Genomic DNA, 27601 nt, shown 5'->3' on the forward strand with positions numbered 1-27601 from the left:
ATACACACTAAGTTTTTATTAAGCATTACACTAGAACTACTTTGGTATAAAAATACTTTATTTTAAAGCTATGAAAGTTATAAATATATGTAGTTAAACTTTCTACTCACAGAATGTTTGCTATTTTAACATTAGTGATTTGTTTCTCCTAACGAATCTGAATTTTATTTGAAAGGTTTACAAGACATTACTATAATTTAAAAAACCCATCATTACAGGGAGCTGTACTAATTGTGATGTTTTATCAGTATTCATTTAACCTCTAGATTTTTAATGAAGGCAGCAAAAACAACTATTTTCTGATGATACAGAATTTCTTATTTCTTGAAGCGTTTCTGTGGTTGACCACTTCTTCATTAGTTACCTGCAGCATGGCACCTTCCTGCCAAAGAAAAAAAAAGTGTATCTGAAGATGTTTATCACATATGTCTAAACCAAATTACCAATAGGGGAACTTCAGCCATTTTTTAAAAAAAAAAGTATAAGCAGTTCACTGGTGTGTCTAACACAAAAGGAACAGGACTTTTGTTAGCTGAGTCCACGTTCTTCAATGGGTAGCCTTTTAGAGGCAATGAGCTTTGAAATTAAGGCATTTTTGGTTGCCTTTTTGATAGGTTTTGTTGATTTTTATCAAAACCAAATCTTGTAGAGTATGCCACCCTTACTCTGAGTAACTCATTCATTACTTGATCAATTTCCATCAATTTGAGGTGCAAACATTCAACGCAGTGAGAGTAAGGCTGACTAAATTTGGCACTAAGGTTTGTTAGCTGCAAGAACTATAAAAAATGGTGGAAACCTCAACATTCTAGCCAAATTCCAATTTACATAAATACATTATACACTTATGAAATACCACCTGCAGTTTCATTTGAAGGTTTCACTTGCCCTCCTAAAGAACTGCTTATGCAGTTGTTAAAAGAATGGACGACACATTCCTTCACAGAGGCAGATGTATTCTGTGGTGATACTTTTCCTTACACGTAAACACTCTACAGTTACTTGGGAACCTTCAGGATGAAATGTGTTATATAGAATAGATTACAGCAGACAAGACACGTAACAACATAGTTCATTTTCAACAGCACAGAACTACCTTCATTGCATTACCTTGCAACCACCATAATGCATAGACTCCCAAGAAAAAAGAAAATGTTGCAGGATGCAAAAATAAAGTTGTATGATTTAATTAACTTGTGACCTACCATTTTAACTACCAACACCAGGGATGGAACCCTTGCAAAGCTTTACTAATGGACACTTGCAGGTCTCATTTGTTCAACTGTAGCAGTGTACAGTGGCAGCAGTCTATGCTTGTCCAGGGTTCATATCATAGCTAGATTCCAGTAGGAAAAAAATATGTTAAGTAGCTGAAATTAACAATTTTTTTTTGTAAAAAAAATTTAATACAAGAAAACAGGATTCACAAGTTTCTTTTCAATTTATAATTGTTAACTCAATTCATTGCTATATGTTAAACTACATAATGATAATCACTATACTGAAAGAATACTGTCATACATTATTAATTTCTTGGGTTTGAAACATTAAGAAAGGAAAAGTAAATAAGATCTTACCTAAAGAAGTTTAACTGATGCTTAGAACTATTTTGCTCTACACCCTCAGCCTTCGTTGCCATCCTTATAAACAATCTACCGTAGTTAAAGCTTTGCAGATACAGCACAGCTTTTTAAGACTGGCTGAACTTTTAGTGACGTTTTCAAGAGTTCTCTTGTACTAGACCTGCGTCCCTGGAAGAGTACCTTGCTGGGGTTTTTTCCTTTCCTTGCCATTGAAGAAGCAGCATCTAAAAAATCTAAAAAGGTGTTTCTCCTTGCAGAGATACCCCTTAAGTTACCTAGATATTTTAAACCTGGTCATTTACAGACAACATACTTTTTCTCACCAGCATTTAATTTTACACGTACAACAATAGCTTTGTATTATTTGTGGGACCTTATACTACCCACTCCTTGCCTTATTTTACAGTATTAAAAAAAAATCTAAAATTACACAATATTTCCTTTAGAATTATTTTATTAAAATCATAAATGTACAACAGCTTCTTAACTCTACACACGCACTTAAATTTTTAAAAGGAAAACGTTATGTCTTATTACACCATGATCCTGGCTAAAAGCTTTTCAAAACTTTGAGAAAAATCTTAAAAAAGGTTTCACATGTCACCTGAAACTTACAAATTTAACATTATCAAAGGAATGCTTCTACACTTACAAAGACCACTAGAAAGAAACAACAATTAAAAAGCTAAGAAACTGTCTCAAAGGCATTTTTACAATCCTTCCTCCACAGTAAGGTAATGTTATTAAATAATCCAAATCCATTCACAAAATGGCTCTCTGCATCTGCTCTGGTGTCTTCTGCCATATCACTGCATATTTATGCATGACTGAGATAAGTGTTTCCTTAACATTGTTATTTCGATAACCTGAAGCTGTTCTGTTACCTCTGGGCTCTCATCCTCTCCTATTTATACAGTGAAGCCTGTTTCAACAGAAGTAAAGAGTAAAAAAATAGGTTATGAAATTATTCATCTAACCATTTTTTAAAGGAAAGACAATATCCTAAAAAGCTTTTAACTCCTGCAGCTACTCTCAAGAATCACTGCAATTTTAACACTTAAAAACATACTTACCCATGGCATGCTTGAAGAAACTCAGTAACGGCTCCTCCCTCCATATCCACCACTTCCTCCACTGCCCCCGGGACCATAGTTTCCTGCAGTTGCAGAACAAGAAACAGAACGGTCCCATCAGTACATTTTTCAATCTATGAAAGTTTTTGACTGAAGCAATCAATCAAAGCTTGACTAAACGAAGAGTAACATCTCCTTTACTTCCAGTGACAGCATTTCCAACACAGACTTCTAACACTTCACTGTCTTCCTCTGAAGAACCTCCAAAGACTGCCACAGGAAGCAACTACATGCTGACATCTTAGAAGATTCAACAGTGCCACATGTAATTTGATGCACTGTGCTGTCTTGAGCCTGTGAGGGCTGAATTTGCTTGCAGGCTAAACCTTACAAGAAAAGGCTTCACGTTTCAGTTTCCATTTCACAAGCCTGATACTCCACATTAAGTAACTTTAGACAACAAAAAGCAGGATGTCTCAGAAAAAAAAGACACAAGAGGAGGATAAAAAGAAATCACAGCAAATATGATGGAAATTAAGTAACTAGACTCTCCACAAATAGTGTGAGCTGACAGCAAAGAACATGAAACAGAATCTTTAAACTACAAACTACACAACACTGTGGAAAAAGTTAGTATGCTTTATCTGTTCCAAAATGATAAAAATACTTTTTTCTGAAACAAGCTTTACAGTCTCAAGACACTGAAGCAAACTGGCAGAAGAACACAGGCTCTGCAGCCCATCTATTGCAGAAGTTACCCAATTCCTACATATCCACCTTGGAATCATGAAGAATAACCTGGGTTGGAAGGCACCTTTCAAGGTCACCTCGTCCCAACTCCTCTGCCATGGGCAGGGCTATCTGTCACTAGACCAGGATGCTCAAAGCCCCATTCCAACCTCTCCTCGAACACTGCCCGCAATGGGGCACTCACACCACCTCTCAGCAACCCGTTCTGGCACCCCATCACTCTCACAGTAAATTTTTTCCTAATATCTCATCTCAGCCTACCATTTTTTAGTTCAAAACAGTTACCCCATGTCTTCTCTTCAATTTCCCCCAAAGTCCTAGAAGTCCACCCACTCCAGCTACAAGGAAATACACAGGACATATACAATACCTCCACCATATGGTCCCCCCATGTTCCTGCTGCCACCAAAATTTCCACTCTTCATCGGACCGTAATTTGAAGGTTGTTGGTTGTAGTTGCCAAAATCATTATAGTTTCCACTTCCATAATTGCCTGTATTATCAACACAAAAGTGGAGGAATACCCACATGAGCTAAGATGGATGCAATACTCAAAGACACCCCATTATAAAAATTCTAAATAAAGAACACAATCACACATGTATTCCAGCGGTGCATGCACCAATGTTTTCGTTCTATTTCACACTACTTGAAAAACAACAGCTTCCTTACACAACATTTTCAAACAACCCTCCCCCCAGCCTCAAATGACTTGCAGTAATTTGTAACTGAAATGCTGGAACACTCAGCCTAAATGTTACCTCCTCCATAGTTGTCATAACCACCTCCATAGCCCCCACCCTGGTTGCCATAACCAGGTCCTCCTCCACCATAGCCGCCTCTTCCTCCTCCATAACCAGGACTGCCACCGAAGTTGCCACCTGTGAGAACATAATCCTTTTAAATGAGCTTTTCCATATAAAATGCACTCAAATTATACACAAAGAATATTGTTCTGCTTAGAAGAACAAAGAGAAAGAAAAAGGTAGTTTTGTAAAGAAATTTCTATGGACGGTATTTTTTAAAGCACATACCAGCTCCCACCCTAACTGAACTATGACCAAACCCCAAAAGTCAGACTGCCTAAAGACCTCAACTGAAAGGCTTAATTAAAATTTTCATTTTCCAGGAAATTCAGGACCCACTCTTATCCTAAAGAAAAGAATGCTTGCCCAAGAAATAACCACACAATATGCCATATGGAATTTCAACATAAGTCAACAACCATGTACATTTCTTAAAACAAACAAAATTGCTCAGGCAATTCAGATAAATTTTATACATATGGATATAAATATGAAGTGTTTCTTAACGAGAAAAACAGATCACTACAACAGCAAACTAACCTCCAGGTCCTCCGCCATATCCATTATATCCATCACCAAATCCACGACCACTTCCATACCCATCTATTGGGAGAAAAAAACCCAAAGGATTTCAATTTATCTGCATGAAACTAGTGGAATTCTCAAACTCTTATGACCTTAAGAACTAAATCTCAGAAATTATCAATTAAGAATATGTACAACTAACTTCAGCAAAACAAAGCTCAACATCCAATCATCACTCTACATTTTTCCTTTTCTTGTGTTTGTATGGTACTCAGTTTTAAGATGTCAGGCAAACACTGCATGGAACATAACTAGTGGAATTCTCAAACTCTCTCTTATGACCTTAAGAACTAAATCTCAGAAATTATCAATTAAGAATATGTACAACTAACTTCAGCAAAACAAAGCTCAACATCCAATCATCACTCTACGTTTTTCCTTTTCTTGTGTTTGTATGGTACTCAGTTTTAAGATGCCAGGCAAATGCTGCATGGAACCAGAGAAATCTCTGACCTTCTTAGCAAATAATTAAGTTTACATTACTTTTAGCTTTCAATAAAAGCTAAAAAAACCCCCAACCACAAAACCAAAAACAAAACAGAAAAACCAAAACACAACTTCATTTACAAGTTACTTTTCCCAAAAAATTCTCTCAACTGCTACAGGTGCATTTAAGTTAAACAGCACCACAGCATACAAAGTTATCCAGAACCAGAAAGACAGCATTAATAAGGTAAAAAATGTAAATGCTACAAACATGCCTGTCTTACCGGCTCCCCCTCTGAAATTGCTGCCAGGTCCTGGACCGAAGTTGCCACCACCTCCACGAGCATCACCAAAACCAAAGTTCCCTGTATCAGGTTAACATTTTGAAGTAGTGAGATTGTGGAAAGTGAACACAAAAACCAACCACAAACTATTAACCATTGTACCTACCTCCTCTCCCACTCCTAGAATTTTGAACCTCTTGCATTTCCTGTCTAGAGAGAGCTTTCCTTACTTCTGCGTTATGTCCATTGATGGTGTGGTACTTCTGCACTGTAACCGTATCAAATAACAGGCCATCAGCACTTAATTGGCAACAAGTCAGAATATCAGATTTCCAAATCAAACACATTCTGAATCATATAAAACCACAAACTATCACAGATTTTTACACAAGGATGGCAACACTTATTTCAAATACATGTTCCCACACTATTCAGCAACCTCTGATGTAGCAAATAGTACAGGCACATAACTAATTCCATTATCTGTAAGTTTAGCTTTACACAACCATCCCAGGCTGCAAAAATTAATACTATCCAAAGAAAGAGTGAAATTACTTACATACAATTTTATCCACAGGATCATGGTCATCAAATGTAACAAATCCAAACCCTCTCTTTTTACCAGACTGTCTGTCAGTAATGATTTCAATAGTGTCAATTTTTCCATACTCCTCAAAGTAGTCACGAAGGTGGTGCTCTTCAGTGTCCTCTTTAATACCACCAACAAATAATTTTTTCACAGTAACATGAGCACCAGGTTTTCCAGATTCCTGTTAAAAGAACATTCTATATTAGCACAAAAAAATCCAATTTCTCAAAGCACTGTTTTACCTGTACTTCAAGAATAGAATTCAGATAAACTACTATTTTTCAAGCACTAAAGGACAGCCCTTTTATGAAGCATGACCTTGCAAGCTCATTTAGGGGGCCTTCTGAGAGGAAATTAACACAGGGTTACTTGGAGGTTTTTCCTCCCCCTTTTATAGCATGACTTTTGTAATAGCTTGAACAAACACGCATCAGCTTCTTCTGCCCAATTCCCCAAAAGCAGTGACTCCACATTCCACTTGTATCAGGGCCCTTCAACCTCAGCAAATTCACAACTATGCATTTTAACCCCATTAAACAGTATACACACATGCTGCTGTAATTACCTTTTTCCAAATGTTAACCAACCCTGCATTCTGCAGAGAATGGAAAGAAAACTGGGATAGCTAACAGGGGTACCAGTGATTACAATTTCCATTTCCCCATACCTTTGGGACAGCTCATCAGTCCAACCTTAATCTGGTAAACCCTCCCAGAGCTTCTGTGTGGTGAATGGAACTTGCCTTATAATCCACCCTTGCTCCTCAAGTACCTCTGTGCCACAGTAACCTGGCTTACATGTTCACCTCCTTCCTGAATGTACACGCATCCCTGATTCTAACTCCTGAAGTAGAAATCAAGTATGTCTGTGGCTAAAACCAGCCAAGTCCACAGATGATTCTGTACATCACCAGTGGAAAAGCTTCCCTGCTACATCCTCTGGTTTTATGTACCTTTTAGGAACACCCCAGAAAGATCTAGGAATAGTCAGAAAGACTGACAGGAGTTTATTAATTTGAGGCTTGTAACAGGGACTATTCCAGAAAAGAGTTACTTTGGAATTTGCATAATTACAGATATTCAACATAACACGACTGCTACAACCATTTCAGACCCTATATGTGTCCCTTGCAGAGATCATGATTCCAAAACCAGAATAACATAATTCACTTAATAATAGACATTTGTATAAAAGAGACCAAAAGTGTGGGAAATAGTGCCTCAACTATGGGCTTTGAACCAGGTAATTTAAACCCAGGCAATTTCGAACACGAACAAAGTCTGTCTGATCAAACAGGCATTTTTCAAAGCACGAGAAGCATCTGCTTTCAAAGCCATACTTACCTCTCTAGCCACAGCTCTCTTAGGCTCAACCACCCTTCCATCAATCGTGTGAGGTCTTGCAGCCATAGCTGCATCAACTTCAGCCATGGAAGAGAATGTTACAAAACCAAACCCCCTTGATCTTTTGCTTGCAGGATCCCTCATTACCTAAAACCAATAAAGACATTTAAACTATTTATACCTGTCTCATGTTAAGCTTTTTGCAAAAACAATATTAAGTGTGTAAGCTTAATATACTTTTTCCTTGGTTTGATTTCAAAACAGCTACAATAAAGTAGCAGACTGTTGATTTAATATGAGTGACACTGCTTGGGATCAAAGAAATTCAAACCACTGTTGTCTTCCAAGACTCAGTTAACTCAGAAATGCTGCTAGATCAGTGACATGCATTTATATTTGTGTTGGTTTTTGCAAAAAAAAACCCATACACAATTTCTTTTAAGCTTCATGAAGACCAAAGACTTGAAATCTGTATTGAGATTTACTACTCCCAGGAATATTCAGCAGAGAACTTCTACCATAGCAATCATCCCTTTTGGTATTTAAGACACACAAACTCGGGGCTTACAGACATGGTTTAGTGATAAATTTGTCAGTGCTTGATTAAACAGTTGATGACCTAAATGGTTTCTTCCAACCTCAACAACTCTATGAAAACATCACAAAGACATCCTTTTCCAGCTTTACTGAGGCTGCTTACTGCTTACCAACCACCCAGATGTAATAGTGCTCTCTGAAAGCTCTTCCTAATGCACTTGAGACAATGATACTAAAGCTGAACTGTTGAAATCAGTGGTTAATTTTTTTAATTATCTGGGAGAATTTTACAGAAAACAGATTGTGAATTTTCTCTATCAAGTTTGCAAGAATAAAATTTATGCATTGCTACAATGGACTGAACTGTGTATAAACCACCAACAGTACCATTAAAAGCTAATATTCCATCATCTCTAAGCTATGCAGAAAACAAACATTTAAAAATCCTACACATGCCATTGCTATGTATTGGTATGCTGAACTTACCACACAGTCTGTAAGCTTTCCCCATTGCTCGTAATAACTCCTCAAGCTTTCTTCTGTGGTTTCAAAGCTTAAGCCACCAATAAACAGTTTGCGGAACTGCTCCTTTTCCCTCTGCCACAGGAAAAAAAATACATTCATATAATTTGAAACACCTCTTCTGCACTAGCAAATCAGACACTAACCAAGATTTTCGTAAGTGTCAAAGACTTTCAGTAAGACTTATTTTCAAAACGAGACCTGGTTCTTCTAAAGGTTCTACCCCTATTAAAGAAATTAATCAATTTATACAATTCTACAGGTCCACTTTTAAAATACAAATTTTTTTAGTCCTTATTCCTGTGTCTCCCTCTAGATATCAAGAACAAGGGACCACACTTGAAGACTTTCAGAATATTGCTCTGTAAGACCCATAGAAGATGCTTTTAAAAGAAAATGAAAACTTTGGGATTTGTTCTTACAGAAAAAAATAATTTACACTGTCTGATTCTATTCTGGGTAACATTCATTTCTAAAAATCATTCTGGCTTAAACTGTTTTACATTAATACTACTATTCATCCAAGGCATTATAAGTAAAAATCAACTAAATATATCTAAATATGTTCTGTAACAGGTTAACAATTCCTATTTTCTCCCTAATTACTAAAATGAAACTCAAGCATCTGTAAAATTAATCTGGAATCCCACACCACTGGAATTATCAACAAACCTATACACTCTCAACAGGAGCACCATTAAAATAATTCCTAAAAAATAGAAATGTGAATAATACATAATTCATATCCACTAATGTCACGCTTTCACTAAGACTTTTCTTTCTTGCAGAGAAACAATCACTGCACTTGTTAAGCAGAGATCATTTATGCAATGACAAGAGCATCATAAAAACAAACCCAACAAAAACCAGGATCAGTAACAAGGTATTGCATTGACTTTTTTGTATTTACTGGTAAACTAAAGTAGAAATGAGAACCTTCCAACTCAAAGCGCTTTTATAGTAACTTTTTATACAAAACAGGCCTTTTAATTGCCAGTTTCTACAGACAAAAGTATCACTAGCTCATACATGCAAAAATTTCATGCCAAACACTTAGAAGTGCACTAACAAGTAGTCCCCTTACACACATTTATTCTTTTGAAATGTTGTTTTGAAGACAACTGTTCTGCTAGGGACATGAGAACTGAGACCAAATCACTTCAGCTTTATACTGTTAACTAACTTTACAAATCAAGAAAATCTGCTTGAGTGAGTGTTTGGTTGTGTGTTTTCTTTAGTGTGCTGGTTATTTTTTATACAATTCAAATACTGCACCAGGAGGTGTAACTGACAAACAAAACATGATTAACTGTGCAAGTGGGAATTAAGAAAAATTTTAAAAGAAAACTAAAAAAACACCGAGACTAAGAAAACAAGCAAAATACTTCAGTGCACATATGCTTTTGGAAGCATTAAGCCAATTTTAATGCAGACCAACATATTTTCTGAGGTTGTCCAAGGCAGGCCCAGATCAAGATGCATAGTACAGAACACAATTACTGTAGGCAGTGACAACCCAGGGTTTTTTTCAAATACGCCTCTGTATTACCAGCCTGACATACTGCAGTCTGACACGCAAGTCAACTTTCTCCCATCCTTCTTCCAAACACATCTCTTATTTAAGACTGATCAGTTCAAATTTCTCTTCAAAAATATTTGGAATCTGCTGTTGAATCTAGTTCTTTTCCTTTTAGGAACACAAGTAAAACTAGTATTGTCTCAGACACAGGCAAAATAAGACAAGTGTTCAAAAGTAGCACACACGTGTTTTAACTAATTTCTTTTCACCTCATAGCATGAAAGGAACAAATGAAAGAACACTGCACACCAGACCAGTATTAAAAAACATCATATATTCACCATATGTCACACTATTATTGAATTAAATTTGAGTAGGAGGGTGAACAAAAAATTTTAAGCCATCCTGCAAAAGTAAAAATCCTCCCTTCATTTCTGGTGCTTGAGAATTAGGACCACCTGCTTACAGTTTCATAGATCTACAAAAGAAACTTTTTCCTATATAATAAATTACCATGCATTTAATAAAGGACATTATTATAAAAACATGAAAATTAAGAAAGTTTAGTAGGCAGATAGGATATTTTCAGTGTTACGTTCACCCGTGAAAACAGCTATAAACCTGTAAATGGAACTCAAGGAAAGAATGGAATCTATCAGCTGTAACAATTACGAAAATATACTACATATAACTAACAGACATTGATCAGAATAGTAAAGCATTTTACAGCTGTATTAAGGGTCATGATCTACCTAGAACATCTAGGCACCACACGTCAGAAAACAGCAGTAACAAAATTCATTACCAGTTCTTTAATGAAAACAAGTGTGCGAAAACAGCGCACACACGCTGCTCCACTAATGCAGAGAAACTATCTGTCTTAAATGAGCCGCTTTCAAGAAGCTCTGGCTGGTGTAACACTAATCTCCTACCAAAGTCCAGGGAGTTCTGCCCATCTAAAGTTTGTGCTGGAAGCATAAAACGTACAACAGTAACTACCACCATGCCAGTACCTCTTAGAATCCTGAGGAAAATACTCTTTTGGTAAAGACACCTCATACCTAGGAAAGGCCACAATATAAAAGCTGGAGGTAACACCTCTTTCACGATTTCCACAGTACATCCCGTGGCAGGAACCAGGAGCCAGAGGAAATTTTTTACCTCTGTAGGATCTTCATTCATCCGTGTGTTATTTTAAGCTTTCCTTCACAGGCTTAGAGCAAATTGAAAGCACTGGAAAACGCATAGCCTTTACTGAAAAATTCATCACCAGAGCAAGGAAAGGTGTTTAATATAGCAGCAACGTGCACACACACAACCCACGCTACTGCGGAATTAAGAATTCGGCTAACAGAAACGTTTAAGGGAGACGAGTGAGGGGGATCCCTGAACTCCAGGGCTCTGCAATGCCTCAGCGGCAGCTCGCCCGCCGCCTGTGGCCGCCGGGACGCAGCTGCCGCGCCGGCCCCGCCATGTGGCGGCAGCGGGAACACCGCAGCTCCGAGCCGGGCGGGGAAAATGGCGCCCGGGAGCAGCCGCCGCCTCCAGGGAGAACGCTGCGAACGCTTCTAGCGTGCACCTACACACACGGTACTAACAGCTCTCCGGCGCTCCTTCTCGCCCCCATGCATATCAAATGGCTACACCTAGCCCCCGCCTCGCCCGCTCTGCCGGAGGGATCCCCACTGCCCCTCGCAGCCGCGAGTCTCGGCCAGGCCGCCATTTTACCCCTCCCCCTCGCCACCGCCATTACCCGCAGCGCCGCCTCGGCCCCTCCGCGCCTCGCGGGGCCAAGACGGCCCCCAGCCCGCGGAGCTCCGACTCCCCCTCCTCCTGCGACACCTCAGCAGCAGCGCTGCTAATAGCCATGGCCACGGGCTCAAGAACGCGCTGTCCGCCACGCGCCGCTGCCGCAGCTTCCGCCGCTTCGCCCGGCTGCGCGCCAGCCCCAGTCGCCACTTCCAGAACCTTCCTCTGCGCAAAAACATCCAGCATCCGCCCCGCGCTGCGACCCGGCAGCAGCACCCAGACTTGCGCGGACAACTCAAGCTTGCTTGTAACTTTCAGCCCCGAAAAAATTCACTCTGTCTGCACAAGCAAACGCATCTCCCTCCTTAAAAGCAAGCTCTAAATCTTCCCATTCCACGTACCATGTTCTTCATGGTTTATGTATTCCTGCTCGAGAGCACCGTACAACCGATCGGTAATGGCTGCCTGAGCTGTTACGTAATTTGAAATTCAGCTTCGCGTAGTGTTAGCGCCCTCCTACTCCACCTCGGGCTCGCTTCCGAGATTTAATTAATTAAAAAAAAAAATAAAAAAAAGGGAAAAAAGAGCCAGGATCTGGAGCTTAAATATCTCCAAAGGGGCTGCAGTTCCGAATAAAGCCCCTACGTGTTTTTATCGTGTAATGAAAAGTCATCGACTCCGTTAGTAATGGCCGTCTCCGAAATGAGCCGAAGGAGCTGTCGTCGTCGAGCTTATCTGCTTCGACAGCCGCCGGAAAAAGCCGAACCAGGAATGGAAGCCCATTCGACTCGCTTCGGTAATTTCCGGAATCTGCCGCAGCACGCGAAAATGGCGCTCGGCGCCAGCTCGGCAATTTCCGGACAGAAAGACGCAGCAACTCATCGGCTAGTTCAGCCAGCTCGGCAGTTTCCGACAACCGACAGGCTCGCGAGACGTGCCCGAGCGCAGCCGAAGCGGCCTCGAACGCTGCTGGCATCGTTTAACTTGTTTTTGGTTTTTTTCCGGAAACTGACAAAAGGCCCCGAAGGCTCAAACCTCGGCGTTAATATTTGTCGGGGGCGGGCGCGCATCGCCCCCCGAAACCTCGCCCTGGCCCCCTTCCCCCCCCGCCCAGGCAGGAGGAAGTAAGAGCTACACAGATTTTGGCACAAGTGCGACATACCGCGGGGTCCCGGCGGAGGGAGGCGGACTTCACCGCAGCCCGCTCCGTTCTACCCCGCACCGTCGGCATCGGGCGTGCCGCCCGCTCCGCCGCTGTGTTCTCCTCCCCTCCTTCATCCCCTCCCTTTTTCCCTCTCCGGCGGCCGTACACGCACCGCGACAAAGGGTGAGTGCTGCCGCCCCGCGCGCCAAAGAAATGGCGCTGGAGCAGCTCCTTTCTTCCCGCCCCCTCTGCTCCCCCTCCCTTTCAGCTTCACCGCGGATCCAGCCGCGGATCTCCCGCCCGCAGCGAAGCCTCCCCAGCCGACTCCCCCAATCCCTTTTCCCACTTATGAATGAGTTCTCGGGCCCCAGAGCCCCGCTGCTTTCCGAGCCCGCTTCCCTCCCCCCGGCCCTTGCTCACGCCCAGGCCTCCCCGCCGCAACGCGGGAAATGGCCGCGCTTCAAGGGGGCCCCTCCAAATGAGCATCAAACCCACACCAGCGCTCCTCGACCGCCCTCTCCACGCCCGGGGCCCGCCCGGCCGCACCGATCGAGGGCCTCGCTCCGCAGCGGCGGGCAGCATCGGCCCGGCGCGCATTCGCAGCGGCGGCCATGATGGCGGCCGTGGCTCCCGGGGTCTGCCAACCCCGTCCGCTCCCCGAGGCTTACCCAGTCGCTTTCCCTGTCGCCGCGAGGCATCTTCCTTCTTTTGGACGCCTGGCGCGGTCCTGCGCTCGCCCCGCGTTGGAGAGACGTCTTGGCCCCCCTCCTGTGCCGGCGGCGACGACGGTCGGAGGTTGTAGCGGCTCGCGCGTAGGCGGCGGCGGCGTCGTGCGCTCTGCCCCGTCACAGCCGCCGGCGCGCAGTGCTCGCCCAGCCCAGCCCCGCCAGCCACCGCCGCGCCGCTCCCCGCCCTCCCTCTCTCTCTCCCTCCCTGCCCCCACCCCCCGCCTCAGCCCCCCGCGGATGTCGCTGTTGCTGCTGCCGCCGCCGCTCAGTGCGCGCAGGGCGGGAGCCAGGAGGAGACAGGAGAGCCAAGCGGCTGGGCACCATTGAAGTCTGTATCCTTCTCTCTCTCTCTCTCCCTCTTTTCTCTCGCTGCAGCCGCCTCCTTTCACCCCACTCACCCTCGAGTCCCCTTCCCTGACTCCCCTTTCCTCTGCGGCTCGCTGCGGGCCGCCGCGGGGAGATGCGGAGCGCAACCCGCCCGCCTCCCCCCACCGCCGCTTCTTCCCCACCCCCGCTTCCTTGGCGGTGGGGGGTGGCGGGCGGAGCGGAGCTGTAGGGGAATCGGGGCTTCGGCACCCGCTCGGGGAGGGACGGAGGCCGGCTCCCGGACCCGCGGGCGCTGTCGCCCTGGGGAAGGAGAGCAGCGCCGGGGGCGGGGGCAGCGCTACCCGCGCGGCAGACAAAGCCGGCCCGCCGGCGGTCCCTGCGTGTGCCAGGCCCGGGGGAAACGTGAAGGGGCGGGGGGAAGACGGCGTGGAAGGGGCCCTGTCAGCGGCGGCGGAAGCGGCCCGGGGCCTGCGTCCCCGTTACCTCGCCCGGGGCGGCCCCGCCGGCCTCATGTGCGCCCGCCGCAGGCCCGAGGCGCAGCCGCCCCCAGCAGGCCTCCGCAGGGCTGCCTCTCTTTTGGGGTGGGCGGGTTATTACTGGGTTTTGGGGATTTTTTTTTTACCCCTTTCTGCTACCTCTCCGGGGGACACAAGGCAAGACCTTCGGCACTGGCGCCCTGGCCCCGGCCCTTCTCCCACCTCGCCTACCCTACCGCCCATGGGACTGCCAAAATCCACCTCCCGTGTCAGGGGAGGATTGGGCGGGATTGCTGAGTCCGGGAGGCTTTCTGGCCTCAAAGGACTTTTCTGCTTTACCCAGGCATATGGGGAATTCTAGCATTTCTATAGCTCGCTGCGGGGCGGTGACAATACATGCCTATGGAGCTGGTCGGTATGAGAAATGACATGGAAAAGGGGATGGATTGTGTTCAACGTAATGTGCATAGGTTAAATATGTAGTATGTGCATCTTAGCTGAGTTAATATTGTTCTAGGACCTTAACTCTTGCCAACCTGAGACTCAGAAGGCAACGTTATAGTTGCATTAAGATAAATATTTGCTGTTTATAAGAATTTGCTACCATGTAAGAATAATGGGTGATTCATTGCACCACAGATCTGTTCTCCATCGGATATTTGCAGTTAATATAACTTAGGTATATCTTCAATTGCTAGAATCTGAACTCTTGTTCTATTTGGTTCAAGGAAATTAGCATCCCTGATGGTCCTCCCCCTTTTCCCTAGAAACATGTCTATGCTTTTGAAGGCCTTGGGCCTTCGATATACCACCTTGTCAGTATCATTTATCCTGGCTAGCCTAATGGTGCATTACTGGGTTAAGCCAGACAAAGTAGTAACCTACTTTTTGTTCTGGATTTAATCCGTGTAAGAAATGTTGTATGCAGTGAATACATGGGGGTTGGAACAAGGACCATGCTTGTCTTGGGATGCCTTTCTTTGAGTAATGCAAACTTCCTTTTAATTGTCATGCATTTTTCTAGTAAAAGCTCTGCAAGTCTGCAATAAAAATGGCCTCCAATAAAACTACATTGGTAAGTTCATGCACACCTAAAGTATATAAGGATTTAATCAACATATTTTTCTTCAAACTTATAACTTGGCATCTCCATTTAAAAGATACATCCACATCTCCCCTCCCCAGCATTATTCTGACCAAAATTTCAGATCCAGAAAGTAAGGCTACTAGAAAGGACATTGTCTTTGGTTTTAATAAATCTGCCATTTCTAAAGAGAAACTTTTTGAGAAAAGAGTGTGAAAGGACTCTGCACTATTTCATCTATTCTACAATAGAAAACACTGAGGATTTTTTTAGTGTCCTTTCAGCATACCATGTAATTCATCATACATGTAAAAAACAAAGTCCAGATCATGTACTCATTTAATTTCTCCCAGTGTATTTGGAGAAAACTATTTGCCTGACAAAAGGCAGTCTTTACAGATGAAAAGTAACGTTATTGAGAAATGATGTGGCATAATTAAGATGCCTTTTGAAATGCTTTTTAACAAATAACAGTTTCTTTGAATTTCATAGGAGCAGAGATTATCAGATGTCAACCCCTCCTGGACCATTTTAATGATGCATTCATGGATCTCAAGTCCTCTAAAGCTTTGCTTGACATTAAAATATGGACTCCTAAGGGCAGTTGGTTGCTGGTTACAGTTCAACTAATAATGATACATAGTTTCATAAAAGACAGACCTGTAGAAGTATAATGTGAGACGTGCCTGAGGTTGAGGTGGGGAAGTAAGCAAAAAAATACATGCACACAATTCAAAACTTCAGTAGCAGAACAGCTGGCTTATAATACACTCAAAAAGCCTGTTCTGTAAATTTACAGAAATGATTACTCAGCTCAAAATATATTCAAAACTTGTATTAACTCCTGGCTTAGAAGTGCAATGGAGTGCTTCCTCTGTGTTGTACTGGTTTAAAATATTTCACCAAAGTGAATGTCTAAACTTTCTGTTAGTAATTGATTGTCCACTTATCCCTAATTTGAAGAAGAGAAGTTAGCCAGCCTGGGGAGGGGTACTTTGGAGAGAGGAAAAAAATCTTACGAATGCAGTATTTTTAATCTTTTGATGTTGTTGAGGATTTTGCTGCACAGGTCAGGAAAATCAGTTATGGTTCCCATGGGAACCATAACTAATTCTGCTTCATTATATATTTGCATGCAAAACCTAAATGTGTTAAGGGATAGAGTAGCTCTAGCGCTGTAATTCCCATTTTCTTATATCTCACATGTTAAAATGCTACACCACAGTGTCACATCAGTGTTTTAAGCTTGCCCCTCAAAGGAGACATGATCCATAGATCTGCATCTGTCATTTGTGGTGTCATATGACTTCTGAATGCAGAAAGAGAAACAAGCTATACATTAGCTTTCAATGGTCAGATGTTCAATTTACAGCTTAAAACATGCAGCCCTAGAGAAGAGAGCTTCAGGGGTCAAGTGGACATTTATTATGCTTTAAGTTCAGTCAGCTGTCCCAATTCCCTTGTGGGCTGAGATTTGCATGGGCTTGTATAATCCCAGAATGTACAGGTTTTTAACATGTTCAGTATTTCTGCAGGCTCTGCAATCAAGTGTTATTTTAATAGGCTCAAGAGTTTGAAGAGCAGTGCTGATGCACAAGACCTAATAAATCTCTAATATTTAAAACAGAAGCAGCATACTCTTTATTGTGCTATTTCTTACTGCACTTCAAGAAAAAAATACAGACCCCTATGACATTTATTTTCCTCTGTGGAAGATACTTAAGATACTTAAATTTTAGAAAGTAAAAAACCAAATTGTTGCTTTGATACAGAAATCCAAAACATTGATCTTTAAGTGACAAGAATTAGTGAAGCCGAAAAGAGTACCAGAAAACAGTCTTCCACTGAATCAAAGAATTTTAGTCCAACGGAGAATACAGATGGAGATGTTCCCCACTTGTAGCCTGCTTGCCTCATCACCAGTAATTATAATGTTATTACTATGGTATAGTGAGTCTGTCTTTTTCTGTGTTGTCGTTTTTCCCTCTGCTACTTTTATTATTTGGTTTTTTTCCTCATATTTACCCCTTTCTATTTCACACTTCCATTTTTGAAAGAAGCTGCCCTCATAGAAGCCTTGGACATCTTCATGTTGTATTTCCCTTCAATATCAGTCTTGCATTCTTTTTCCTGTGGAGGCAAAAAAAGCCAATATGCTTAAGTTAACACTTTTCAGACATGAATGCTGTGGTCAAAATACACCTGGGATATGCAGGCACCTAAAATCTAATTGGAAATACATGCTCTGTTCTCTTCTATGCTCTCAAATCAAAACTATGGCCATGTGAGATATATACAGAAACTTTCTGTTTAAATGAGAAACTAGAAACTTTTTCTCCTCTTTGCTGTTTGAACCCTCAATTTATGGGTTGCTAACCATAAAGAGTATGGGTTGCTAACCATAAAGAGTAAAGTATTTTGGGGAGGGAGGGAAAAATTAATTATGAAAAATAAGGGGTACAAAGACAGGGCTTTGGCAAGAGAACCATCTTCCAGTCTTCGCTAAAAGAATACAGTTTTTGTTCTAACATACTTTTTTTTTTTTACCTTTCACCGCATCAAGACAAAATTCTATCAAGTCTAAAAGCTTGAAAATTTCAAAATTGCAGTGTTGTCAAACTAACCCACATTAGAGAGGACTAGCGAATGGCTATCAGGCAAATAGAGGTGCTTTGTGGTATTTGCTTGTCTGTGTTGTAGAGGAAGTGCTTTAGTGAGGAATTAGTTCTGTCCACTTTGATTTAGGGTGTGCATAACTCTTAGGAGTTTAATACTTAGTTTATGGCTGCCACTTAACAGTTTCTTTATGAGGTGCAGTCCAAAATGGCAAGCAAACTGCTTTTGGTCTGCTAGTCCTCCTGAGCTGTGATACAGCATGATAGGCTTGTTCCAACTTTTTTAAGATTGCAAACAAGGAAATTCTGAAATGTGTCCTTCTACTGTTATTTAATTGTGCCTTATTAAACTGGGAATGCCTTGAGGATGATGTGGATGTAATATTTATTTTAAGAACTTAAAGAATATTACCTGAACTATCAAATGTAAGCTTTAAAACACTTAAAAAGTTTTGTAAGTTAGCAAAATTCCATTTATGTGTTAAGTGCTGTATTTAAGTGTAGCAGTCTTAGATTTATGCACCTTTGTGACATCTCTTTGTAAGTTACATGGGTGCATGGCTAAGAATTAGAAGGGACTGCAGTAATGGAATGCTCCTAGCATGTGTCCTGTTCAATAGTTGCGGGTTATTATTGAGTATTTTACTTATTGTAGAATTTCATCATAAACTTTGCTGCCATCAGTTTCTCCTTAGTTTTTTTTTGGGAAAGATAGAAGCCACCTTTTTTCAATACCATCCCTTCTCTATTTTATGCATTTTCACAGTTTCCTTATTACTTCTCTTTACTTCTGCCTTGCCCTCTGCCTTTTTACAGGCATAGAGTTAACTTTTAGAAGCTTCCTGATGTTTTGAGCATGTAGCACTGAGAATTAAATTTTTAAGGGGAGTATAGTCACTGAGTATGTAGACAAAAAAAATTTCACCTTTTTAAAAACTGGTGTTGGGTATCTCATTAAGCAACTGAAAAAAACCCAAAAGATTACCATGTCTTGCTCAGGTTACCTGACCACATGCACTAACATGAAAGGAGTCTGAGCTTCTGGCTTTATTGTTAATAAGCCAGTGAAGTAACTGTGTAAAGCAAAGGAAAAAAAAAAAGAATAATGTCATTCTGAATTTTTTTTGTAGCACAAAATGGGAAAGAAACAGAATGGCAAAGGTAAAAAAGTTGAAGAGGCAGAGCCTGAAGAATTTGTTGTGGAGAAAGTCCTGGACAGACGTGTTGTGAATGGAAAGGTGGAATACTACTTGAAGTGGAAAGGATTTACAGAGTAAGGCACTCCTTTTTTTCTTGTTTTTCTTTTTCTGATAGAATGATAAACACCATTGATTTGAACTGTGCCAGGAGATTGGATGATGGGCATCCACTTCAAAGAACCTTGAGGGAAGGACATCCTTAAATGCATAGTCAAGTGGGACAGTCGAGTATGAAAATAAAATAGAAGATAATGTAGTTTGTTGTTCATGCTATATAAAATATTTGAGGACTTTGACCAAGTTCTTAGTGATTGATTGTTACTATGATATTTTATGAAAAATCCTTTGTTAAGATTTTTCCCTCCTGAGAGCTGAGGGCCTCAGGAAAGAAATGTAAACAATAACTGTCTGCTGCTGTGGAATTTAACAGGTACATCTGTGATTGGTGCATGTTAGTTGTTTCTAATTAAGAGCCAATCACAGATGCAGCTGCATCAGACTCTGAGAATTACAAGATTTTGTTATGTATTTCATTTTTGGTTTTTGTAACTTTTTAATAATTCTTTTTTCTCTTTTATTATAGTTTTAATGTAGTATTTTAATATAATATATAAAATAAGATAATAAATCAGCCTTCTGAGAAACATAAAATCAAACCTCATATCTCCACACATAGAAAATTCCCAACAGTTGTTCTTTTACCACTCTGGTAGAGCTTGTGTCCATAGCTATCAAGGTAAGATAGACTGACAGTTATCATATATGTGACAGAATGAATGGTACTTCTGAGTAATAAATCATGCAGGAATGCGAACTGCAGGCAGCTCTGAAGCAGATATTTTGCTTATTATTAATTTTCCTGAACTGTTCTCAAATTAACTGAATTTGCCTGTGGAATGGTGGCCTTCATTAAGCATACTTGAAAGGAATTTTTGAGTGTCTTTCCCAGGACTTACCTATGTACATGAAAAATATGTAGTAGATTTAAGAAGGTGGTTGTTTAAGAAGGAATATAGTTGTGCCTCCTTCCTGTGACACTCTGTGGCAGCTTGCTTTATCAGCTGAAAGAAGAATTTGTGCATAAATGGTTATGTATGCTGTGATATTATTGTTGCATACCTCCTAAAGTGAGTGCATTGCAACACTGTGCACTCTGGCAACCTGAAGTGTGTGTAGTGATGTGTGCACAAATGCAAAGCACAATGTGTTTAGTATTTGAGGGTCTGATTTGAACTTGTAATGATATGTTATTGTAATGGAAAATAATTTGTAGGTATCCTGCTGGTGCCGTAGTGCTGTGCCAGTATTTGCACGTGAGATGCATAGCGGTTGTGGGGAACGTTCTTCTTAAAATTCCAGTTAGCAAAATGCATACTCACTGAAACATATGCCGTGCTCAGCTCTGCCCACCTTTGTTCCCTTCTGCAGTCAGTCAACTGAAGGAAGCAGATAGTTCTAGGTATAGTTGTGTTCAGTGCTCAGAGACAACTTTAGAGTGTTCCTCATGTCTGAAAGCTTATATATATATCTATATATGTATGTATGTATTTATACTTAGGCTGTTTGTAATGACTGCTCTGTACACTCTGTTGTCTGTAAGTCTTAGTACTATAGCATATTGTTTGTTTTCATGAACAGTCTTTAGAGGAACCAGGGAAGTGAGTCAGTTGAAATAGTTAAATTTTGGTAGGGTGCAGATTGCTCGTTTCAACTCTCATACCCCACTGAGAACACAGGTGTTAATAGCGCTGCTTTTTGTGTTACCTTCAGGTTAAGAATGTTGTTTTTCAATACTAGTGGAGCATCCTTTCAGTCATCAAATGCAGTACATGAAGGCTACTAAAGGTGGCAAGATAAACATCCATAGGGTTTAACAGACCTACCTTATATAGTGAGACAAAAATTAAATTGCTTTTTTTAAGGGGAGCCATGGGGCTAGTTTTACATTTTACTTCTTTACCTAGTTTTACATAAATGTGTGTATGTTTCAGTGCTGACAACACATGGGAACCTGAAGAGAACTTAGATTGTCCAGAGCTAATTGAAGCTTTTCTGAACTCTCAGAAAGCTGGTAAAGAAAAAACAGATGGTGCCAAAAGAAAATCTTTGTCAGATAGCGAATCTGATGATAGTAAATCAAAGAAAAAGCGTGATTCTGTAAGTATATGTTCATGTGTTAAGTTTTTGTTTCATCTATCTCTCTCCTACCTCTCCATCCCCCAAAAATCATATTGTGACTTTGAGAATGAGACTGAACACTGATTTAAAACTGTAAAAATTTCATAGCATCTGGATCTGTGGTTTGAAAAGGGTACACATTCATTATGGTTAGAGACTGTCCAAATGGTTAGTAAAGGATGATTGACTGACATGATGATTAAAAGTTCTTACATTGTCCCACAACACTTACTGAATAATTGAAAGTAAGACTGGTTAAGAGTTATTAATTTATGGTATTAAGTGATAGGTTTATATTAGAGCAAAAGGTCCGTGAAGGAACAAAGATGAAGTTCTGGTTTGCTGCCATATTTAGTATATGATTTTGAATCATATACTAAATGTGCGTGGCAAGATGGCAAAATGTGAAAGCCAATCAGTTACTTAGACTAGAAGCAGGCATAATGGTGGAGAAGGAGTAGAAGGGGGGAGTGCAAAAAGCTTTTCTTTCCTGAGAGGTCTGGATTTCTCCTTCAGTTTAAATGTGTAGGCAACTTGACACATTCAGTGCTGATAAGTACAGAATAATGCACAGCAGTAATGTGTTCAACAGTTCACATTTTCTTCCGTAAACTTTTGGACTAGCGGTTTGAAACCTGACACTGCCGATCATTTTCATGTACTGAAGATGGCACGCAGTTGGACATGTGGTTACTGTCAAAAAGGTTGGAAAGCATCAGAAAGAATAGTTCATGAATAATACAAAGAATATTTTGCTTTTTGTATAGAGTCAGTTCTTCGGCTTCATCGGGTACAATAGTGGCCGCTGTCTCTAAAAGCATCTTGTGAACCTATAAAGGAGCTAATACAGGAAATAGTTGTGATATTTTTTGTCACCAGTGTGATGTCAGTGAGCCAAGAAGAGTTGAGGTGTTCCCCAAGGGTGCAGTTTCATTGTTGGTTTAGCCAACCCAAGCCTGTTGTTTTGCTGGAAAGGATGTGTTTTGTCCACTTCCAGGCATGCATTTTTACTTTGCTGCTTTTGTTATTTTTACTGACCATGCTTGTGTGTCTATCTACTGAAATTATTTTAGACCATTTGTTTCATCTATTATATTTTCAGAAATAAATGCTGGAAGCATGGATATAAAATATTTTCTTATTATCCTATCTCTAAATTACTTGGCCTGAAGATTGGTCATGAAAAAATACTGTGTAATTATAGATTTGATGGGGTTTTAAGGCTGTATTTTTTTGTTCTGATACACAAACACACACATGCATGTATGTACAAAAATCTGTGTATCTAGTACCAAAATAGAATTTTGTCTTAAACTAGATAACCATCTTCTAACTTACTAGGTTGATAAACCAAGAGGGTTTGCAAGGGGTCTTGATCCTGAGCGGATAATTGGGGCTACGGATAGCAGTGGAGAGCTTATGTTCCTCATGAAATGGTAAGTATTATATCCTCAGTTCTTGTCCATAAAGGGAGGGCAGGCAGCTGCACTTAGCCTAAAGAAACAACTTCATCTGAGGAGCAAGACATAGAAGCTGGTGGTCTCCTTATTAACCTTTTGTTCTCCAAAAAACAAGCTTTCTGTATTCAGTTAGGATTTAATCCCTCTTCTTTCAAAACCCAAAATATCTTTCATTTCTATTGGTTCAGTTTTACTTTGAAAGGTAATTTATGATAAAGTAGGGAGAAATTGGCATTTGTATGGAAAAAACTGGATCTTGGTAATGCTCTTGCAGAGGGAATGGCAGGCAGAAATTCAGCTTTACATGTTTCAATAAGCAGAACCCAGCTGCTGGATAGCCAGCTGTTTAACCAAGCATAGTGCCAGCTGTTCTGTATGCATCAAGGTGGAATTGGAAGCAACTAGGGGAGAAAGCAGAGGTGGAGACGAATAAACAATATGTAGAGGCTTGACATTGTGGGCTAGTAAGAGACGAGAGTGGTGTGGGGGGTTTGTGTTGTTGGGAGGGTAGGTGGGGAGACCCAGCTTCATTAGCTGCAGTGTTGGGAGAAGGATTTCTTGCTTTGTGAACAAATGGGGTAAAATTAATGTTTCTTCCCAGTGCTGAGAAATCAAGAGATTGAATTGATATTTGCTAAGAGTCAGATTTCTTAAGGTAATGGGATAAGAAGGATGGCTTTCCACAGCCTTTGAGAAGGGCAGATTTTCAGAATGGAGTCTGAGTGATCTCTGAGACACAATTTGTCCTGCAATTTAACTAGACTGCTGAAGATTAGTGCTGTGGGAGATTGTCTCCCTTCTGCAGTCTCAAATTCTCCACAAGTTTTATGTGAAACTTAGAAAAGTTGCAAAATAAAGATCATGAGTGTTTGAATTTCTGTAGTGATAATTGGCAATATCAAACACAGAGGACTTTTTTTTTTTGTTTAGTTCAGTTGCTGTTGGTTAGTTTTTCATAATTGGTCTTAGGTAACAAACATAAATATGAGTTTGTATGCACAAAGCTGACTTTTAAAGGCAGCATACACTTCAAAGCAAAGTGAAGTCATGTCAGACTGGCAAGCTTGGTTTGTTAGCCCAAGACAGCATCAAGAATAACAGTATGAAATATAGGAAGTTACTTGCAGAAACAGTAAATGTAATTTACATGTAAGTACCAGCTTTTAAGATTGGTTGGTTGTATTGATTTTTATGTCTTACTTTGAAGTTTTGATTAGTCTTTAAAAGACAAAAGTAACTGAGTTTTACTTCTTTCATTACATGCTTCAGTACGTAACCTTGTAACTGATTGCCTTTGAGTAGCATTTTCCTTTCAAACAGAAAAAACATGGGAAGGGAAGAAAAATTGAGCTATGAAACCTCATCATTACCATTAGCATGGAAAGTCTTGGTAGCTTTAGTGAAAGGTGTACTGGAAACTGATTTCTAGCTGACATTCTTTTCAGAACTTAGGGCTTAAGAAGAGCTGCTAAATGTTTTGAAATACTGATTATTAATTTTCTCAAATCCTACTCTCTTCTACATCAGGAAAGACTCTGATGAGGCAGATCTGGTGCTGGCCAAAGAAGCTAATGTGAAGTGTCCTCAGATCGTAATCGCTTTTTATGAAGAACGGCTAACTTGGCATTCATGCCCAGAAGATGAAGCACAATAATTGTTTGCATTGCTTTTTTTATATATAAGAATATTAAAACCCCAAATTTGATTTATTAGCAATGTGAGAAGCATACATTCTAACAAGTTTCAAATTTGATATTTTTTTGAAGTAGTATGTTTTGCATCAACAGCAAGTAAATAAAAGCTTTCTGCAACTTGTTTCATTTACCACAAGAGAGCATTTGATACTACTACTTCCTCCATATTAGGTAAAAGCTTTTATAAAACATTGATAAACTTCCTTAGTTATTACAGAATCATAATGAATGTCTAAACAAACTCACAGATGTTTTGTAGTCTTCTATACTATTGATGTGCATGTATCTTCTTTACCCAAACCTAGCCCTTTAAACCTGTAAGGTCATTCTTTTTAGTATTTGGGATCACTTGGTCTTAAGAAGACCAGGTGAAAACTAACTTTGTAGTAATTTGAATGTTATCAGACTGTATATTGTTTACTTTATTGTAAATACTGGTGAGCAGTGGTCAATAAAATAGTTTTATATTCTTCCTTTATACTGATAGGCTGTGACTCTTTTGAAGCGGGGTATTTCTCAACTTTTGATATGTTAAACTCAGTTTGTAATATATTTAACTGTAAGTTGTTCTCTCGGGGGGTAGGTTGATTATTAATATTACCCCACTGCTACTCTTATCAGAATATTGGATAAGTACCAGGCTTTGATTATTAGTTGGAGGTTTTTGTGAATACTGTCTGAGACACGGGTTTTCCTCAGTCAGGAAGGGCCTATAACATTAATGTGCTTCAGGTACTCCTGTAAGTCACAGATTGCAACCACACAACTTAGGTACAGCAGTTAGTGACAAGGCCAAGTAGCCTCTGCAGGCATACTAGGAAATATTTCACATGTATTGACAGTATTAGCCCTTGCTTTAATTTCAGTTCTTAATAAGAGGCTATAGTGTACTCTAGGGCTGGTTCAGATGGAATTATTCTTCAGGCCGTCACCTCAAGTATACTTACATGGCTCAGCTTTTAAAGTGGAATATTTAAATGAAGATACTTAAGTCATATACTTGGAGCAAAAGACTTAGTTTCTATTTCAGACTGAATTTTGAAATTAGTCCTGTAATCAACTGCTTGGGTAATACCTTCAGAAGGGCAAAAGTAAAAGGTGGGGAACTCAGGAAGAGTAAAGTTGCCGTTCATCTTTTCACTTGGTTTTATCTAAACACCGTCTTCGTGTTTTGGCTGCCATAATATAGTTTGCCTTAAGCTGTGCTTATATGTCAATGGCCAAGATTATTTCAGAATTATCCTTAATTTAGAGTTTTGACTAAAAAATATAATCCTGTAGTACACTGTCAGTGTCAATAGACTCATAGAATGGTTTTGGGTTGAAAGGGACTGTGAAGATCATCTAGTTCCAACCTACCTGCCATAGGGAGGGACACTTTTCACTAGACCAGGTTGCTCAGAGCCTCATCCAACCTGGCCTTGAACACTTCCAGGGATGGGTTGTCAACAACTTTTCTGGGCAACCTGTTCCAGTGCCTCACCACCCTCAGAGTAAAAAATTTCTTCCCATAATATCTAACCTAACCCTACTCCTGGTTTGGAGCCATTTCCCCTTGTCCTGTCACTACATGCCTTTGTAATTCCTCTCCAGCCTTGTAAACCTCCTTTAGGTCCTGGAAGGTGCTCTTAAATCTCATTGGAGCCTTCTCCAGGCTTAATCCCAACTTTCTCAGCCTGTCTTCACAGGAGAGGTGCTACAGCCTTCTGATCATCTTTGTGGCCCTTCTCAAAGGTGAGACAGTTGGGATTGCCTGAGTGTTTTTTCAGAAGATTAAAAGAAGGAGATATTCCTGGAAATCCTCATATAGTGTGCATAGCCTGAAGAGTGAAGGAATGAATCCAGTCTGTGCTTGATGTTCTTTTGATACTATTTCACAAATCATTACTATAATTATTTGTCATTTCAATAGTTTCAAAAGGCATTTCTATTGCGAAACAAAGCCTGCCACCATAGAACACCTTCTTATAGTTAAACAGCAGTGGCTAAACTTGCTATGTGAACTTTTTCCTAAAGATTTTTTATTACTGGTTTTGGGCAGAATTCAGTCTGTCTGTGGCTCTAGGAAAAATCTGATATTCCTGTTAACATGGGGCTCCCTTGCACCAGATAATGCTAATTTGAGCAATTAACTAACCTCTCTTGCCAATTCCTTAGACAAATCACCCCGATTTGATCACATTTAAGACTTCTACAGAGTTCATGGCTTAATTTTTGGGAGCCTGTAATAGGAATATTTATACACCTAGTATATAGGATTCTGAAATCCTTGTTTTTTTATCCAGTAGCTTGATAAACACATGGGCTGAAGAGGAATTTCAAAGCAGCTTGTATTCTCCTGCCAGTTTCTTCAGTATGGAGTACTTTGTAAAGAGTCTTAAAACTGTTACTGTACAAGTCGCATTTTACTGCCTGAAGCTTTGCAGTTTCTGTAACACATTTCAAGTGTGGATATCAAGTCTGTGTGAAGTTGCTGATTTGAAGCAATACAGGTTAAACAGTTGTTTTTAATTATTGGTTATTGTTAGTGGTAGACAAAGATTTTTGTTGAAAGGTTGGTTCTCCTCAATTTGTAACCCTTAAAACACAGATTTGTAACTATATGCAGCTTTTTACCTTATATTTGGTTCTTCCTTCTGACTTAATAAAAATTACACTGAATTCACTTTTAAACAACTTTGCAGCTTGTTAGACAGTTCTTTAGATTGCTGATTTTTTTATGTTATGATGGTAAATATGCTGACTGGTATTTGTTTCCTTTTTTTTCTCCTCACTTTGTGTCAAACTGAGTTTTGCTAGTAACGAAATGCAACACTTTAAAGTTACAAGTTATGTAAAGTTATGCTGAATGTGCTGCATACATAGGCAAAAAGTTAACAAATGTTATTAATTTAAAATTTACTGATTAAATAAATGAGATATCTTCTGTA

The 27601-nt window shown here is 40.3% G+C and overlaps 2 protein-coding genes across 13 annotated transcripts; one reads left to right on the forward strand and one right to left on the reverse strand.

Moving 5' to 3' along the window:
• Positions 1 to 40: 40 nt before the first annotated feature.
• On the reverse strand, positions 41 to 13823 carry HNRNPA2B1 (heterogeneous nuclear ribonucleoprotein A2/B1). Of its 7 annotated transcripts, none has more exons than XR_005953204.1 (12): positions 13579 to 13823; positions 8463 to 8573; positions 7440 to 7586; positions 6067 to 6277; positions 5674 to 5775; positions 5508 to 5588; positions 4753 to 4815; positions 4168 to 4287; positions 3777 to 3899; positions 2657 to 2739; positions 1206 to 1336; positions 41 to 382 (listed from the first exon to the last, which is right to left on the reverse strand). XR_005953204.1 is itself a non-coding variant. In XM_041411596.1 (11 exons), the coding sequence occupies exons 1-10, from the start codon at positions 13606 to 13608 to the stop codon at positions 2678 to 2680; spliced, it is 1050 nt and encodes a 349-aa protein (XP_041267530.1). In that variant the 5' UTR covers positions 13609 to 13823; the 3' UTR covers positions 41 to 382; positions 2657 to 2677. The 7 variants fall into 7 exon arrangements, 5 of the variants coding, with proteins under 5 accessions (XP_041267530.1, XP_041267527.1, XP_041267529.1 ...); XR_005953203.1 differs by having other exon boundaries at positions 5499 to 5588; XM_041411596.1 differs by lacking the exon at positions 1206 to 1336.
• Positions 10634 to 27601, forward strand: CBX3 (chromobox 3). Of its 6 annotated transcripts, none has more exons than XM_041411600.1 (6): positions 12955 to 13093; positions 15466 to 15516; positions 19271 to 19413; positions 21331 to 21496; positions 22859 to 22953; positions 24505 to 27601. In XM_041411600.1, the coding sequence occupies exons 2-6, from the start codon at positions 15493 to 15495 to the stop codon at positions 24629 to 24631; spliced, it is 555 nt and encodes a 184-aa protein (XP_041267534.1). In that variant the 5' UTR covers positions 12955 to 13093; positions 15466 to 15492; the 3' UTR covers positions 24632 to 27601. The 6 variants fall into 6 exon arrangements, with proteins under 6 accessions (XP_041267537.1, XP_041267534.1, XP_041267536.1 ...); XM_041411599.1 differs by lacking the exon at positions 12955 to 13093 and adding an exon at positions 13829 to 13966; XM_041411603.1 differs by lacking the exons at positions 12955 to 13093; positions 15466 to 15516 and adding an exon at positions 10634 to 11607.

Source organism: Onychostruthus taczanowskii, unplaced genomic scaffold, assembly GCF_017590055.1.
Source record: "Onychostruthus taczanowskii isolate IOZ18803 unplaced genomic scaffold, ASM1759005v1 scaffold36, whole genome shotgun sequence".
Lineage (NCBI taxonomy): Eukaryota > Metazoa > Chordata > Aves > Passeriformes > Passeridae > Onychostruthus > Onychostruthus taczanowskii.